We start from the raw sequence: 17583 nt of genomic DNA on the forward strand, positions 1-17583 counted from the left end.
CAGATGTTCCTGGTGTTGAAACTGAATGGTGGAACAAGGAGTTAGGAAGAGGAGGGAGCAGTCAGGAGGATATGATGCACCTGGGAAAGATAAGAGTCATTTGGTAAGAGTGAAGTTCATATGGTGAATAGGTAAGCTTAAGCTGAAAAGGCAGGTCTGGGTCAGCTCGGACGTTTTTTCCTAATGTCATGTTAGACTTTGCATTTATAATAAAATCAGAAACATCTAGAAATATTTTTTGAGAATAACATTAGAGTTGCATTTTAGGAAAACCAATCTGTTAGAAGGGTGATGAATGCACTGCAGGAAAAAAACTGTTAATAAAAACACTAACATTTTTTAAAAGTTGGCTTAAGTTAGTGGTGATGGTAGAGATAAAGAAGGACGTTTGGGAAGAATTTAGGAGACCGGTTGGGTGTAGGAAAATCTGGGATCATTCTCAGATTTACAGCTTTGGAGATTGGTTAGTATAACTTTAGAGGCGGGAAATACAAGACAGTGTAAGGAAGAGGTGCAGAGTGAGGGCTGATTTGGACGAGGAGTCTTATTTTGGGCATTTTGTGTTTGAGATGCCTGTGGAAGTCAGAAATACTCAGGAGGAAGTTGAACTATGGATATGTAGACTTGAAAAGTCATCAGCACCTAAGAGAGACTACATGACATTATTACACAAGCTGTGGCTCAGGAGAGAGAGACGGGCAGACACACACAGCTAGCTGTTAGGTTTTTTTGTTGTTGGAGGGGGGTGTTTCTTCCCCATTCTTGGTATTTTTTTCCATTTAGGAATTTAGGAAAAAATTCCATTAGCACTCCTAATCTCTTGTGCCTCCTCATTCACTTCACTCAGGTCTAGTGCACATCACCGGGTTCTTCAATATTAATTAGTTAAGGCTAAATGAGGTCATAGGGTTGGGGCCCTAATCCAATAGGATTGGTGTCCTTTTAATAAAAGGAAGAAACACCGGAGATTCCCCCACCCCCACCCTGTACCCAGAGAAAAAACCATGTGAGGACCCAGGAAGCGAGTGTCATCAGACGCCAACCCTGCTGGCACCTTGATCTTGGAATGCTAGCCTTCAGAACTGTAAGAAAACAACTTTTCTGTGGTTTAAGCCCCCCAGTCTGTAGCGTTTTGTTATGGCGGCCTCAGCTAATACACGCATAATGTAAGAAACTTTTATCATAAGAAGCTTTATTAGAAACTGGAGGAGAGAAAAGGCTTAAAGGAAAAGGCCTAAGCTCAACGTCACAGGATGACTAGAATGTTTTCAGAGCTTTCCTTCCTCCGGTTTCTCCACTCACTAGGTCAAATGTCCTGAAACTTTTCAAACAAGTTCACTTGAAAAGACCGTCACTCAGTACATCTGGGGAGGGTCCCCAAGGCCTTACATTTTCAACACGTATCCCTGGCAGGCACGAAGTTGTCCTGAGGTACGCTGGTGAAGAGACCAGCCAAGGTTGACATCCAGCCCACACGTAGCCTGGCACAGGTTAGGGAAAGTGTTTTTCTTTACACGAAGGCACCACTGACTCAATGAGAGGCTTGCACCTACAGGAATGTGCCAACCAGAGGTGGCATCTTTCCTATATAAACACTGATTTGTCAGGTGCCCCTGCTTCCAGCTGAGTCAGGTAATCCGCGACCGCCATGTACTACAAAAATGGAAAATTTACACAGGCCCCAAGGATTCCCTAAGGAAGCAAACCTATACATTTTTGTAGGAACGATGTTAAAAGATTGACAGTCTAAGAGATGGATGAAGGTTTGCTAGAACAGGCTGGAAAATCACCTTATGATGATAGATTAAGCCACAGAACAAAAAATGGAGTGATGTCTTGGACTGGCAATATTTTTTCCTTTGGTATTTACCTAAGAGACCCCAATATTAAGGCAAGTATGTTTCTTGAGTTGACATACACTATTGAAATGCACAGGGGTTAGATACAAGTCATTGCTTGTTACCCGCAATGGTGGACTTTTAGGTAATTTAAATTAATCCAGAGGGAAATGACAGTTCTCTCCACCATCATTAACAAAGGAGATGGTAGATGACATTTATTTTTGGCAACAGAGAAAAATTCTCCCGAGACACAGATGCTCTCTCACCATGTGGAAGAAAATGAAAATTCACTATGAGAAAATTGAAAATCTCAATACAAATTTAAATAAGGAGGCCTGGTAATAGGAAGCAGAAAGAAACTGTTCCTTGCATGACTGGCAGGCCCTGCCCATGGGGATTCCAGAGGAGAGATGCCCCTTTTTTATGTCTGGATTATTTGGAATCTGTCGGGGAGCCATCCCGCCTTGCCTGCCTGCAGCTGGCCAGTGTATCTGAAGCGAGTGTTTTGTGAATTCCTTATCCAGCTTATGCCACGGATCCAAGAGCTGTTGCTGCTTCCTTTCTGCGTGGCTTGACCTAGACACTGAAGGGCTTTTCCCGGGCATGTACCGCAACGTGGGTGTTCAGTGCCCCCAAGTACGTAAAGCTCCTTCCACACTCATCACAAGAAAAAGGCCTCTCCCCTCTGTGGTGGTGCAGATGGGTTTTCAAACTTCTCTTCTGGAGGAACCCCTTGCCACATTCAGAGCACCTGAAGGGCTTCTCTCCACTATGCGTATGCAAATGGACCTTCAGACTTCCCCTTATGCAGTAGCTCTTGTCACACTCAGGACACTGGAAGGGCTTCTCACCACTGTGGACTCGGATGTGTTCAGTGAGCCTGTACTGCTGAGTGAAACTTTTGCCACATTTAACACAGGAGAATGGCTTTTTGTCACTGTGCTGGAGCAGGTGGCTTTTCAGATTTCCTTTGAGACGGAAACTTTTATTGCACTCAGGACACTGGAAGGGTTTCTCTCCACTGTGGATTCTCTTATGTTCAGTGAGCTGAGACTGCTGAGTGTAGGTCTTACCACACTCGCTACATGCAAAGGGCTTCTCGCCCCGGTGTATCCGCTGGTGGAATTTCATGGAGGCCTTCCAGAAGAAGCTCTTGTCACACTCAGGACACTGGAAAGGCTCCTCCCCACTGTGAAGTCTCATGTGCTCAGTGAGGTGCGAGTGTCGGCTGAAGCTCCGGCTGCACTCCGAACAGGAGAATGGCTTTTCTTTGGTGTGGACCTTGAGGTGCTCCGTGAGCCTCGACTGCCGAGGAAAGGTCTTTTTGCACTCGTCACAGGAGAATTCCTTTTGCCTGCTGTGGACTCGGCTATGGCGAGTGAGCTTAGAGGGCCGGGTAAACCTCTTGCCACACTCCCCACAGGAGAATGGCTTCTCCTCACTGTGTAAACGCTGGTGGGCCTTCATGGCGTTCTTCCAGGAGAAGCTCCTGTCACACTCCGGACACTGGAAGGGCTTCTTCCCACTGTGCTGAAACAGATGGGCTTTTAGGCTTCTCTTTAGGCGGAAACTTTTCTTACACTCCGGACACTGGAAGGGCTTCTCTCCTGTATGAACTCTGATATGTTCAGTGAGTTTCGTCTTGTGTGTGAATTTCCTACCACATTCGTCACAAGAAAATGGCTTCTCTCCACTGTGTATCCTCTGGTGGGCCTTCACGGCAGCCTTCCGGGAGAAGCTTCTGCCACATTCTGGACAATAGAAGGGCTTCTTCTCATTGTGTTGGCAAAGATGGGTCTTCAAACTTCTCTGCAGACGGAAGCTTCTGTTGCACTCTGGACATTGGAAAGGCTTCTCCCCCGTGTGCACCCTGAGGTGCTCAGTGAGCTTGCACTGCTGGATGAAACCCTTGCCACACTGCTCACAGAAAAATGACTTCTCCCTTTTATGCAAACACAGATGCTTCCTCAAAGTGGCCTTACACTGGAAGGTCTTGTCACATTCGGGGCACGGAAAGGGCTGCTGCCCCGTGTGAACAACCTGGTGGTGAGTGAGCAGGCTGCATTTGAGATAGTAGCTCTTCTCGCACTTGCCACACTGGAAACGCTGCTTCTTACACAGGATCATCCGGTTCCACCTGAGTTCAGAGTTCCCTCTCGATTTGTTTTTGTACTTGGAATATTTGCAGGGCTGGCTCTTAGAGTGGTTTCTTCTGTGCTTTACCAAGTCACTCTTTAGCTGAAAGACCTTCCCACAGACAAAGCAGGAATAAAATCTTGGTCCTGGTGGAATTTCCAAGTGACCTGGAGCACCTATCAGCTTATGCCATGCATTGTTCTTATCCTGATTAGATGCTCGGAGGTAGAGGTCTTTATGTACAATCCCCATTTCCTGGAAATGTGGATGCTGTAAGGTGGCTCTCTGATCTGGTAAGATCCTTCTTTCCTCCCCTGGTAAGGTAGCACATGAACCCTGCTTTAGGAGACCATTTAAATGGCCTTCCTCCTCTTTTGCCCCGAGAGTTCCTTGGTCACCTGGAGAGAAAAAAAGAAGACCCACCCTTACCAGTAATGTGTTCGTGCTATGCTGGGGTCAAGAATTGTCTTCACATCTCTAACATGTTGCACAGGAAAAGGAATCTCATTGATTTTGATGACTCTGTGCAACTGCCTGCCACAGGTAAATTATACTTAAGTTTAACTTCGATATGCAAATCCTTCCATTATGTGTTAAGAAATGGCTTAGTGTGGGGGAAAAAATTGCAGGTAAATATATCTTGTGAACTTATGGATGACCCTCAGAGGGTAAACAGAAGTTGAAAGAAAATAAAGTTAAGTTAGTCTGAGAATATGACCATTCTATTCTATTTCCTTAAATCTGTGAAATAAATAGCACCATATTTAAGTATGAAGGCCTTCGGTCATATTCTTGCCCTTTCTACCCACAGATTTCAGAAAAAGCTTTCTGGAAGAAATGCTGATAGAAAGTATCTTTCTTAGGAATGTCAAATGGCAATTGACTAAATTCACAAAGAACACTATGGAGATAATTCCCTTTTCTGAGGAACTCTGCATTATAAGAAAGGTATTAATATAAGCATAGTCAGTGCTGTTCCCAAAGTAAAAGCCATGACGACAGGAAACAGGGAGCTGAGGTAGCATCTATTCTCACCCACAAAAACTGGAGAGAACAATTCCAGATGCTCACTGGAGCCTCTGTATTTCAGAACTGCTTATTCTCCCACCTGTCGAACTGGGTCCTGGGGCTCTCCTTTTCTAAGTCTCTTAACACAGGTGGAAAATTCACCTGTCAGGAAGGGTGGGCGGGCCTGCCCCCAGAGAAGGACTCTGATTACGCTTTATGGTCATCTTCATAACAACACAGGTTACGTTTCCAACTGGGTGATGTCATTTAGTAAGTTAGCACTCCACAGCTGATGTCTAGGTCATACTTACCTGTCTCCTTGAATCCTGTTTCTTATCATGTACTATTTATTCCAGGCAGAGGAGCAGCTGTGATTATTGGGTCAGTGCCACTTGGCACGAAAGGAACATTAGTTTTTAGGGTTAGCCACTAAAGTTGTTCATTCTTTGGTACTCAGAAACCTTTCTAGGTCCTCCCTTTCTGTAGGATGAAGTCAAACTTCCACCTTGGCATTCCTAGCCTCAGCTATCTGGCATTAATTTATGTTTCCCCTTCTCCATCTCCCATGCCATCCCCAAGAATAACATTTAGCTATACATTTTCTAAATACAATGGTCTTGTTCCCACCTCTGAGTCTCAGCTCATGTATGACCCCTGCTGATCTTCTCTAACCAAATCTGCCCATTCTTTGCTATTTAAATCCTAATTCCTTAGAAGTCCTCCTGAAAAACTGCTATCTCTACTCTACTTTTTCTCCCTAAATCCCTATATAGCACCACTACCACTGCCACTTACTATTTTATTAAATTGCATACAGTCCCATTTTATAGATGACTAGTACAACAGTTCAATGTAATCGACTAACTTAACTGCCATGTCAGACAATAAACTCCCACAGGAGAATATACGTATAGATATATAAATCTCTCCATCCCCCCCCAGCCTAAGTAGTAACTTGACAGTCCTATGAACATGGTAGGGACTCAATTCTCATTAGATGAATAAAATAAGAGACGGTGGCAATGAAATAAAGTCCTTGGGAATTCTTTTATTCTTTTGATGGACTTAACCATACATTCCCTGGTTCAAATCCCCTCCTCTTCAGGAGAATCCTTTGACTTCCAGGGACTTAGAAGCTCTCCATTTAATAAAACATTAGCATAGTCTAAAAAATGACATATTCCCTTAAGTATTTAAAGTGTTATAAAATATTTCCAATGTTTTTCTTATGATACAAGGAATTCAAAAAGGAATCTTTCAAAAAGAACTTGAAAAAACCCAAGTTCTAAAAATCTGTATAATAAACAATAATACATTATACCAAATTGGACAGTTTTCCACTGCTCCATACTCAAATGGACACAATGGTGTGATGGAGAAGGTGGTCGTTCCTCAGGACTTGACAAATGGGTCCTTTACTTGCTCTTTTACAGGTACTTCTTTCCAGGGTCATAATTTTTTTTAATGAAACATACACAACTTCCCTATTTATAAAAAGTAATACATTCTTATGTTTGTTTCCCACTTTGAGTAAAAAACCCTAACATTCTCCATCAAAACAATGTTTCTTATTCACCAGGTCCAGCTGCCTATCCAGAAAGATTCAGGAAAATGAAATGAGTCATGATCCTAAATCCATCACACTTACCAAAATACAGCAATTTTCCAGTTTTCTGCAAGTCCCACTGCTCATCAGTAGAAGGGCTAAGTGTCATGTTTTTCTCCAAGGGTCCCTGGTCTCTGATTAATAGCATTCTCCCTTGTTCTATCCAGGTGATCAAATCTGGCTTGGAAAAAACACCACCTGCAAAGAGAGTTCACATAGACTCAGTCTGGGTTTACCTGAGTACTTCACTAAATGTGATTTTCACAGTTAACTTTGATTCCTGAAGATACATCATCAAAGTTAGGTTAAAGAAATTGAAGCCCTTGAAACTACATGAATGACAATAAAATATAGCCTAACCAAGACTGTTTAGCTTAAATGTCCTCTGCAATATTTCACAAAATTAAAGGAAAGAGAGAAGTTAAGGACGATGATTTTTAAAAGGCCAACAGGTCTGGGCAGAAAGCATTAACAAATGACCATTATGAGAACAATAAAAAGCAAAATCGCAGGGGGTTAAGGAGGGATCCTGACCACTAAACACTTCTGACTAGACTCCCCACATCCAAGGAAACTAACTACTAAGGTACAGTGAAGGAACCAGGAAGTTGTTCAATGACAACGATTATGAAGGGGGAGAGAGTAATGTGTCTAATGACATAAGCATGAAGGGAAGAAGGGTGGTTACAAAGCAATGGAGTGATTTTAGCAGATGCAACGGATACCGTGTAGTAGTGCCACCAACTGCTCAGCCCTCAGGTCAGTGTTTCTCAAAGTGAACTGGGTACCACCAGCATTAGCAGTACCTAAAGTGCCTGTGAAAAATGGTAGATTCCTGGGCCTGAGGCTGGACGTGCTAAATCCTCATCTCTGGGGCTGATATCTGGACATCCTGTAAAGAAAATCATTTGTAGGGCGCCTGGGTGGCATAGTCCGTTAACCATCTGCCTTCAGCTTAGCTCATGATCCCAGGGTCTGGGATCAAGTCCTACATCAGGCTCCCCACTCAGTGGGGAGTCTGCTTCTCCCTCTCCCTCTGCCCCTCTCCCCTGCTTGTGCTCTCTCTCTCTCTCTCTTAAATAAATACATAAAATCTTAAAAAAAAAAAAAAAAAGAAAAGAAAAGAAAGAAAAGAAAAGAAAACCACTTGTAAATAATGCCCTTTGGGGGCGCCTGGGTGGCGCAGTCGTTAAAGCGTCTGCCTTCGGCTCAGGGCGTGATCCCGGCGTACCGGGATCGAGTCCCACATCGGGCTCCTCCGCTGTGAGCCTGCTTCTTCCTCTCCCACTCCCCCTGCTGTGTTCCCTCTCTCGCTGGCTGTCTCTCTGTCACATAAATAAATAAAATCTTTAAAAAAAATAATAATAATAATGCCCTTTGGGTTTTAAAATGCGGGAAAATCAGACTGGATTTTCCAAGCCCGCAGACACTAGCTGTGGTAACTCCAAACTCAACACTGGATCAGCACATGGCTCTAGTTTCTCATACCTTACTGGCCTCCAACTGCTTAGCTTGAACTCCAAAAGTTGAGGTGTCCCGGTGCTCTGTCCTATCTACATGTTCTCCCTAGATGATCCCATCTAGCCCTCAGGTTTAAAACACCAGATTTGTGAATCCAGCCCTGATCTTCACTTGAAATTCTGGTCTCACATACCCAATTATATAGATTTCCATATAAACATCTAATAAGCATCTCAAACTGAAGGCTCTCTCCTCAAGCTTCGTCCTGTCAGTGAATAAAGCCATTGTCTTCAATATACTTGAGCCAAAAATCTAGGACTGATTCTTCTTTCACCCTGAGACTCCACATCCAATCCACCAGCAATGCTGGAATGCTACCTCCAAAAGATATCCAGAGCCCGTCTACTTCTCTCTTCATTACTAACTACCTGGTTCAGCTGCCATAAAGCCTCACCTGCCCTGCTGAGAATCTTGGCTGGTGTCTCTCCCTTCATTGCTGTGCACAACCACTCATTCTCCACATAGTGGCTCAAGTAATTAATTGTTAAAACAAATTTTGACATATTACTCCCGTGTAAATCCTCTCATCATCTTATCTTCCCTTCATCTAGAATAAAATCCTAGAGGCCCCTTCCTCATTTGGTATACTACTGTCCCCTTCTCCTAGCCTTCTACACATGTGCTCCAGTAGCCTCCCCCCCAACCCATACTGAGCATATACATTCCAATCCTGAACTTCTGCCCTAGTCCTTCCTCTGCTTAGAATTCTCTTCCCCCTGATTTCACACAATTGACTTATCTTGTCTTTTGTATCTCAGATGGAAGAGGTTATAAACCCCAAAGGAGGGAGAGAATGCTACGGGCTATACTGAGATCACCTATTAAAGTGAAAACAGCAGAAATGGTTTTAATGAAACAAGAATGAATCAGAGCAAGTTGGATAAACAGCAAGGTATAATCTCCACAAATTTCTCTTCAAATCTGCCCCGAGTATTTCTCTAGGGATACCTAAACATCCCATCCCACTGCTCCTTCTCCCTCTATCAGAGAGTTATTTTCCCAGTTCTTATGAGGATAGAAAATTCATCCTATTTAGACAACGTAAGAAAGCATTAAAGTATCAGTCAAAAAAATAAAAGGGTATACTTAAAAGAAAGAGAGAGGTGATTAGATTATTTAGTAACTCTAACTGTGGGAGAAACAAGGGAGGGTTTGGGTGAAAGAGACTGAAGAATTAATAAGACTGAGGGGTGCAGATGCCGTTAGATAAAAACGGACAAGTTAGGGGCGCCTGGGTGGCTCAGTGGGTTAAGCGACTGCCTTCGGCTCAGGTCATGATCCCAGACTCCTGGGATCAAGCCCCGAGTCGGGCTCCTTGCTCAGCAGGAAGCCTGCTTCCCTCCTCCCTCTGCCTGCTACTCTGCCTGCTTGTGAGTGCGTGCACGCTCTGTCAAATAAATAAATAAAATCTTAAAAAAAAAAAAAAAAGGACAAGTTAAATACTCCAAGGTCATAATAGGAAGTTAAGGGCATATTCTGAGTGTAAATCAGGAACAGAATCATATTCAACCAGCCAATAGCTAATACAGAACAGAGAGCCTATTGGTATTAGGCAGGTTCCCCAAAAATGATTCCTTTGAAGCCCATCTTACCCAGGGAATCAAGAGTCTCATAATTGGTCTTCATCACTTGCTGATACATTTCCTTCTGCCACTTCTCCAGGATCTCCCATTCTTGCTCCGAAAAATATAAGGCCACATCATCAAATGTCATCGTTACCTGGAATCACAAACAGTACATACACACATTTTCACCTTTAAGCTACTTTCTTTCAATTCCCATGTCTTTAAGAGACAAGAAGAAACTATACTGAAGTCTCCGCCTCTCTGGATGGTGCCATGAACGATGTAATGGAGGGGTCACAGAGGCCCACCTAGTGAATGAATGACTAGCAGACCTTTGAGCACATGTACCGTCTAGAGGGGGATCCTTTACTTGGCAGCAACTATTGCTATGCAAGACTTTAAAAAAAAAAAAAAACCTTTTTATTTCGAAATAATTACAAATTCATAGGAAGTTGCAAAGATAGTACAGTCCAAGAAGTTTCCCTCTATCCTGTTCCTGTTTCGCGAAGGGGTGAGAAGAAGGGAAGAAAATGCATTACATTAGTAAGATTATTAGATATGAAATTTCAGAAAGGCAGAAGGAAAACTTGCATAGGTAGGCAGATTATACTTAATTGAATTTAACAGTTTCCTGGATTAAGCTCAGGATAAGCCTTTTAAACTCTAAAACCAGGGTTCACATTTTCCATTAACAGCCCCAACTGGTTTCACATTTTCTCTCATTTCCTAGAGGCACCAGTCTCCAGGTCCTCTCATGCCCAGTCTTCCTTCCCCTAACTTTTTTCATCCGTATATACAGATGAGGTTCGCCGAGGCTACATTCGCCAGCAGAGCACAGAACGAGAGCCCAAGAGAAACCACGACGTTCAAAGAGCCCCGACACAGGGCGGAAACAGCGGGTGACTTGAGGGGACGACCGGTAAGACCCTGGATTTCTCCACGTGGCCCCTTTCTTCCAGCTCAACTGCAGAACAACTCGAGCACCTATACCGCGCCTTCACCGGCTAGGGGCTCGGAGCTCAGTCCTGGGTCCCGGACAGTCCCCCGCCGCCTCACTCCCCGACTCGGGACCCCACTCCAGACCGCGACAGGGACGAATTTCGATACGGCCCGGATCCTCCACGGCCCCTCTTACCAGAGCCGGTTCGGCCATGGCCCTCAGCGCTTCCGCCCGGCCCCTGACCCGGGCCCAGCGCCTGCCCCAGAGACGCCGAACGCCAGGGTAGCTCCGCAGCACCTCCCTAGGCGCGCGGCCTCCCGCCCCGCCCGGCCCCGCAGGCCCAGCTCCCGCGCGGTGCACGCTGGGACTCGGGCCCGGCCCCCGCCCCACAGCGCCCCCTGCGGCCCGGAGGTGCCGGCGCCTGGCCCGCGGGAGCGGCCTGAGCAGAGCTGGCCGCAAGGGCTGCGGCGCCATGCGTGGCGGGTCCCCTCGCTCAGCCAGAGTCTCCTAACGGGGAAGATCGAGACCCAGAGGCGCTGAAAGGAGCTGGAGAGAGGGAGACGGAGAGGTGGACGTGCAGAGCGAGCTGCAAGTGGGGAGGAGACTCGCTCTTCACTGAGCCCAGGGCGGAAAGGGGGTGCGGGGATTGGCTCCTCCCTGAAGCGGACCCCAGGTGAGGGTAGGATCATCTGTGAGGCCATCCCTGGAACGGAGTGAGGGAGGTGAGCAGGCCAAGGGGGTCAAGGAACAGGTCCCCGCCGTGGGCAATGGGGAGTCTATGGTGCCGGGCACTCTGAGAGTGTGCAGACCATCTCAGAATCCTCCCGCCAGGGGCCGGGGGCTGGGAGGCTGGGAATTCATCCACCAAATTCTGCCCTTCTTCAGTGAGGTCACTTCTGGTCTACCTTGGACACAGACCGAGCTGATATTTAATCTAGGTTTTTGTAGCTACATCTTCTCAGGTTGAGGACATTCTCTTCTAGTCCTAGTTTGGTGAGGGTGTATATTGTGAGTGGGGTTTTGTTTTGTCCAGTGCTTTTTCTGCGTAGATTTCTATTATTGTGTAGTTTTTCTCCCTTAAGCAATTAATATGGTTGATTAGATGGATTGATTTCTGAACATTGAACCAGCCTTGCATTCCTGCCATAAACCTCACAGTAAAAAACCGTGGAAGGTCTGAAATGCCACCGCTCTAAGAAGCTAACAGATCCACCTGCCAAGTTTCATTCATGTTGGCAAAACACAAGGCTCATGGGTCATAGGCAGAATGAACTTTATGTTCACACATTCGGTTGCCCCCAAGTCCCATAGGAATGATATGGGGTGACCCAGATGCATGCTACACCTATGATGGGTTTATGTCACAAGTGAGGAACCCAAACCTTGGGATTCCCACTCTTACAGTAGGGCTGCTAGCAATTTGCTCAACTACTCTGATAATCTCTCTTTTATTTTGTATTTAGGTCATTTACACTAAATGTAATTATTGATATATTTGGATTTACCTCTATCATTTTATTATTAGTCTTCTGCTTTTTCTCTCTGTTTTTCATTTGTCTGTTTCCTCTTCTGGGTTATTTGAACCTGTTTAGTATTGCATTTTAATTTACTTACTATAACTTTCACTATATCTTTTTTTTTTAAGATTTTATTTATTTATTTGACAGAGAGAGAGAGACAGCCAGAGAGAGAGGGAACACAAGCAGGGGGAGTGGGGATGAAGAAGCAGACTCCCAGCGGAGGAGCCTGATGTGGGGCTCGATCCCATAACGCCAGGATCATGCCCCGAGCTGAAGGCAGATGCTTAACGACTGAGCCACCCAGGTGCCCCTCACTATATCTTTTTATATTTTATTTTGTGGTTGCCTTAGGAACTACAAAATACACTTTCATGTTCTTTTACTTTTTAAAGAAAGCAGCTTTATTGGGATGTAATTAATATACCATACAGTTCCCCAATTTAAAGCATACAGTTTAATGACTTTTCGTGTATTCACAGCTTCTTCCTTTTTTCTTTCTCTTTTATTTTTATTTTTTTAAAGATTTTATTTATTTATTTGTCAGAGAGAGAGAGAGAGAGAGGGAATACAGCAGGGGAGTGGCAGGCAGAGGGAGAAGCAGGCTCCCGCTGAACAATGAGCCCCATGCAGGACTCAATCCCAGGACCCCTGGATCATGACCTGACCTGAAGGCAGATGCTCAACCAACTGAGCCACCCAGGCGTCCCTCTTTCTTTTTTAATTAATAGACTTTTTTGGATCAGTTTTAAATTTACAGAAAAATGAGTGTTAAGTATGGAGAGTTCTCATTACTCCCTTACTTTCCCATATAAAAGAAGCATGCAGGATTTTCAAAATTTAAAAATCCAAGGAAAAAGAACTGCACAATGGCCTATATAAAATTCTAACTGTAGAAAATTCAAAACTCTGATTGTTTCAGAACTGATTGAACTGACTTGCAATGTTATTAACGGTGTAAGAGTGTAACATGTCTCCCATCTTTTTTGCAACATTTTAAAAATATGTTTTATTTTTAAGTAATCTCTACACCCAACATGGGGCTTGAACTCACAACCCCAAGATCAAGAACCAGCCGGGTACCCCTGCCAACATTTTTCATTTGCTCTGGCATCCATGTTTTATAAGCAGAACTTAATTTTGTTTTGATTGCATTCATTTAATTACTATTGAGGCTGTAGACTTTTATAAATAGAAAAATTTATTCGTATAATTGTAGATTCACATGGAGTTATAAGAAATAATACAGAGAGAGCCCATGTTTTACTGGTACTCGTGTGTGTGTGTGTGTTTAGTTTTATGAGGCTATAGACTTTTCTATGCATTAATTCCTTTTTCCTCCTCTGTAAACTCTTTCTTCATCTCCTATTGGTAATTCACTGGTAGATCCTAGAAAATGATCTTGCATATTTATATAAATTTCATATCACATCACATTTATTTTCTTTGAGTAAAGCCATTGGCTATGTATAATGATAGCAGTATGTGGTGTTAGTTGTGAATATAAAGTAGTTCTTATTTATTCTAAAGTCCAGTTTTACTACACGGACAGCCTTTGGTCTATTATAGTGAAATTCACTTTACACCCTTGACTAGTAGTGTTAATGAGCCTTCAAAGCCAATGGAGCCCCTTCTTCTTTATGAGTGTCTAGGGCACTCCCTGACTTCCCTACTGGTTCTTACATTTCTCCAGTGTTCTGCCTTCTCCTGCTGCCAACGAGCATGGCAGGGTTAGCTACACATCTCCACTGTTGTCATTGTAGCCCATGGCTATTTCTTCTAAAGCTGCTAGCAGGTCTTCAAAGTTGGGGGCATGTTTTTTGTAGAGCGATTACAGTTTTCAGCCTAATTAAGGTCTGGCATCTGGGTTTACAGTGTCTTTTACTGGGACATTCAAATTATATTCCCAGGGGACCAGAGAAGTGAGCACCTGAAGACACCACCATGTGTTACACACTTGTGTACATGAAAGCCCAGTGTCTTGATGTCTCTTCCATGTTTTCAGAAGGAAAGAAATCATGAATAGGCAAGGATGCAGCTATTTTTGTAAAATTCTGCTTGTTTCCTAAACTATCCATACCAGCTCAGCCTGTCTGTTCTCCATGAGGAATGAAGATTTCCCTACATGGCCTTATAAGAAACTTGCCCAAAGCTTTAGGTCATCCAAAGCCAACATATCACCATTCCTCAGAGTTCTTTCTGGCTGACTTCAGGAAGTCCTAACCCATAAGGAAGCCACCTATGGTAGGAAGACCTTGAATTTTAGAGTGAGAAAGACCTGGGTTTGGATGTTCGCTCAACCATCTGCCATCTTTGTGACACCAGGCAAGTCATTTAAACACTCGTAACTTTAGTTTCCATATCCAAAGGATAACTATAATAATTGAGATAACACAGATAAAGAAAGCACTTTCACCACAGTATCTGGCATTCATTCCTCGTGGCCTTGCTTCCTTCCCACCTCCTTTGACCTCAGATTGTCCAGTATCCAGGTAGGCACTCTTTCACTCTACCTGGAAGTCTTCTTGGTTCTCTTCTCTCGAGTCTTCTTTTCTCTCCTAGCCTGAATCTCTTGGTCCTTTGTCATTTCCCTGCAAATGATTCAGCATAAAGCCAACATATTAGGCAAAAATCATATATAGTCAAAATCACCTTGAACATCTCTTAAATTGCTCCTAAACTATAAAATACAGTAAAAATGGTTTTACCCAACTCTGTACAGCAATTCTTACATACACGTGTTTCAGAACCACTCACTTAGATCAAAGGAAGGAAGAAAATGAAAGTCCATTCATAGATGTCTATGCATTCAAACCATTCTGCCTCTAAGGTAATCATTAGGTCTCTGGAGATAGTGAAGCAACAAATGGAGAAATCGAAAGTGTTGCTGCTTGCCTATTGGACTTACTCCATTCCACATTAATATTAAATCTCTATAACCTTAACATAGTCAATAGACTTCTTTACTGAGAGGATTACTCCACTAAGCACACAGGATGTGACTTAAGAAGTATCTATCACATGGGGGCGCTATGAGGACTAAAAGCTACACTGTGCTTATTCACGCAGTGCTTGACACATAATAAGCATTTAACGTAAGTTAGCAACTGTTTTTATTATCTTCTTGAAAAGGAGTAGATAAAGGATCCAAAATCCCAGAACCAGATGGAAAATTGCCTTTCTCATTTTGCTGAGTAGCATCTTAGACACTTAAATGAAAATATATGACTAGTCCTTTTTAAATATGTGATTAAGAGAAACCCGAGATTCTGAAAAACCACACATACACTCATACGAGGAGGAAGACTCTTACCTAGAATTACCTATAGTACTCTATAATGTTTTATTTCTACTTCTCTCCAGGGGCTTACTAAGCCAGGATCTGTTTACGTTACTAGGATTAACTGTTCACTGTTCTTATTTCCAGTAGGTGCTAGAAATGAGGAGGTAGGTGTTCATTAACCCCCAAAGAGAATACACACTGTAAACGGCAGCTAAGTCTGTAATGTTTATATTTGTCAGGTTTGAAGTCTGATTTGAATCACTGTTTATAGGCAAACATTGATGTTTTCTCCTTAATAAGCGGGAGGCAAAATGTGGTTTTCCAAACAGGAATGAATGGGGGAGTCTGTATTGAATGCAGGAATTTGGGGAGAATGTGGCAGTCTGGTCCCCAGTTGCACATTATCAGAACCCTGTCATAGTGTTCTGTTTGGAAACCGTATTAGCCATGCCTACCTGCCATAACAGGCAAAAGTGCATCACCCGGTGGTCAAATTACCCTTTCCTTTCTAAAGATCTGCACTCCTAATCTTACGTCCAGGAAGCTTTTCCAGTTATAGTGAACGTAAGAAAAAATATGTTAATTCAAAGCTCTCTGCCTGTAACTGTTGGAGAAAATGTAACAATAATACAGATAGGGAGTTCCTGAAATAACTCCCCAAGAGGCATATATGAATTTATAAATGTGGATTTGGAGAAACTGTTCATTGGAAACCTTGGGACCCTGTTGTTGCCTCATCATCTTATCAAATTAAATGGTGTTTGTTGTTCTGGCTATATTTTGCTTTTGTGGTATGAAAATTTCTATTTCTTGGATAGTGAAACTTGGAGAAATCCAGTGTCAAAGTCTCATTTTGGAAGTAACAGAGAGTGCTTCCTTGGGACTTGCAGCACCCCAGACATGGTCAAGAGTTTCCTCTGATAAATCGCAAAACAGCCTCTGCTGTGCCAGTGCTGAGAATTCCCACAAGTGTGCCAACTTAGTAAGTACTTCCTGCTGTGAAAATGTCAGTGAACCAAAAGTATCTTAGAGAGATACAAAATGCTTCCAAAGCCAGGCTAAAGTTTTGAGTCATTGTTTCTTTCATGAAGACTTCTTCAAAAAATGTGAAGGATTAAAAAGACAAAACCAAAAAACTGAGAAAGGGGAGGGCCTTTCTAAGGAGGTGCCAAAACCAAAAGTCATAAAACACTCAAAATGTTCACATAAAAATTTTAAATTTCTATTTGGCAAGATGCCAAATGGCAGATGTCTTTACTAGGTATAGTATATATAATGTGAAAAACAAGTGTTTAATGTACGTACTATATAAAGAGCTCATGCGACTCGAAAATATCAACAACTCAGAGTGGAGGGGAAGATGGTGGTGGAGCAGGAGGAGCCTAGGAGGACCTTGTCCCACCAACACAACCAGATCACTATCACATCATCCCAAATACCCCAGGAATTGATCTGAAGACTGTCAGAACAAACTCCACAACTAAAGGTAGACAAGAGGCCGCATAGAAGAAGGTAGGAAATACAGAGACGTAGCTTGGAAAAGAAATGGATCCTGGTTGCTGCAGTGAGGAGGGAGCTGCGGTCTTAGGGAAAGAAGCACAAGAGACAGACTAGCTCACGGGGGAGCACATGGGAAAATTGGCTTGGAAAGTGAGAGGGGCTTAGAGCCTGGAGTTTTAAAGGTCAGCCTGCTTGGCTGTGAGAGAGGTTGGCGGACACTGGGGCTGCTTTTGGAGAGAAGGCAGGGCAAACAGCCCACAGACGTACAGTATGGAAACAGCAATCAGAAGAGCTTATGGGGCACACAGTGGGAGGTTAGTTGCTTGTCTCAGAGCATGCCCCAAAGAGGTAGCATTCATGAGAGACCCCTCCAGGAACAAAGAAACTGTCAGGAGCCATTTCCCTCCCCTGGCCCTCATTATAAACACAGGGCCCAGGGCCAACACTCACTACTTAACTTGCTTATACCAAACCCCGCCCCTCCCCCCATGCTCTGGTGGAATGGAACCACCCTTTCCAGTCCCAGTGCAGTGAGCTGCCTTCCTCAGAAGACCAGCCCAAACCCCTGCCACCACTGTGTCTCCCAACCCAGGAGTTTTGCAACGCCTTGGTTCTGGTGGTGGTAACAAGTCTCATTTCACAAAAGCACACCTAGTGCAAAACATG

The 17583-nt window shown here is 43.7% G+C and overlaps 1 protein-coding gene and 1 long non-coding RNA gene across 3 annotated transcripts; one reads left to right on the forward strand and one right to left on the reverse strand.

Annotated features, from left to right (window-relative positions):
- Positions 1 to 1175: 1175 nt before the first annotated feature.
- ZNF425 (zinc finger protein 425) lies at positions 1176 to 10954 on the reverse strand. 2 transcript variants are annotated; one of them, XM_026479117.4, is made up of 4 exons: positions 10813 to 10954; positions 9705 to 9831; positions 6634 to 6789; positions 1176 to 4375 (listed from the first exon to the last, which is right to left on the reverse strand). In XM_026479117.4, exons 1-4 carry the CDS (start codon positions 10828 to 10830, stop codon positions 2418 to 2420), a joined length of 2259 nt encoding a protein of 752 aa, XP_026334902.2. In that variant the 5' UTR covers positions 10831 to 10954; the 3' UTR covers positions 1176 to 2417. The 2 variants fall into 2 exon arrangements, with proteins under 2 accessions (XP_026334902.2, XP_044248191.2); XM_044392256.3 differs by lacking the exon at positions 10813 to 10954 and adding an exon at positions 7398 to 7483 and having other exon boundaries at positions 9705 to 9792.
- On the forward strand, positions 4305 to 16191 carry LOC130542054 (uncharacterized). Its single transcript, XR_008956335.1, has 3 exons — positions 4305 to 4520; positions 8871 to 9004; positions 10477 to 16191. It is a non-coding gene; the product is annotated as an uncharacterized LOC130542054 (long non-coding RNA).
- The last annotated feature ends 1392 nt before the right edge of the window (positions 16192 to 17583 follow it).

Source organism: Ursus arctos, unplaced genomic scaffold (assembly GCF_023065955.2).
Source record: "Ursus arctos isolate Adak ecotype North America unplaced genomic scaffold, UrsArc2.0 scaffold_3, whole genome shotgun sequence".
Lineage (NCBI taxonomy): Eukaryota > Metazoa > Chordata > Mammalia > Carnivora > Ursidae > Ursus > Ursus arctos.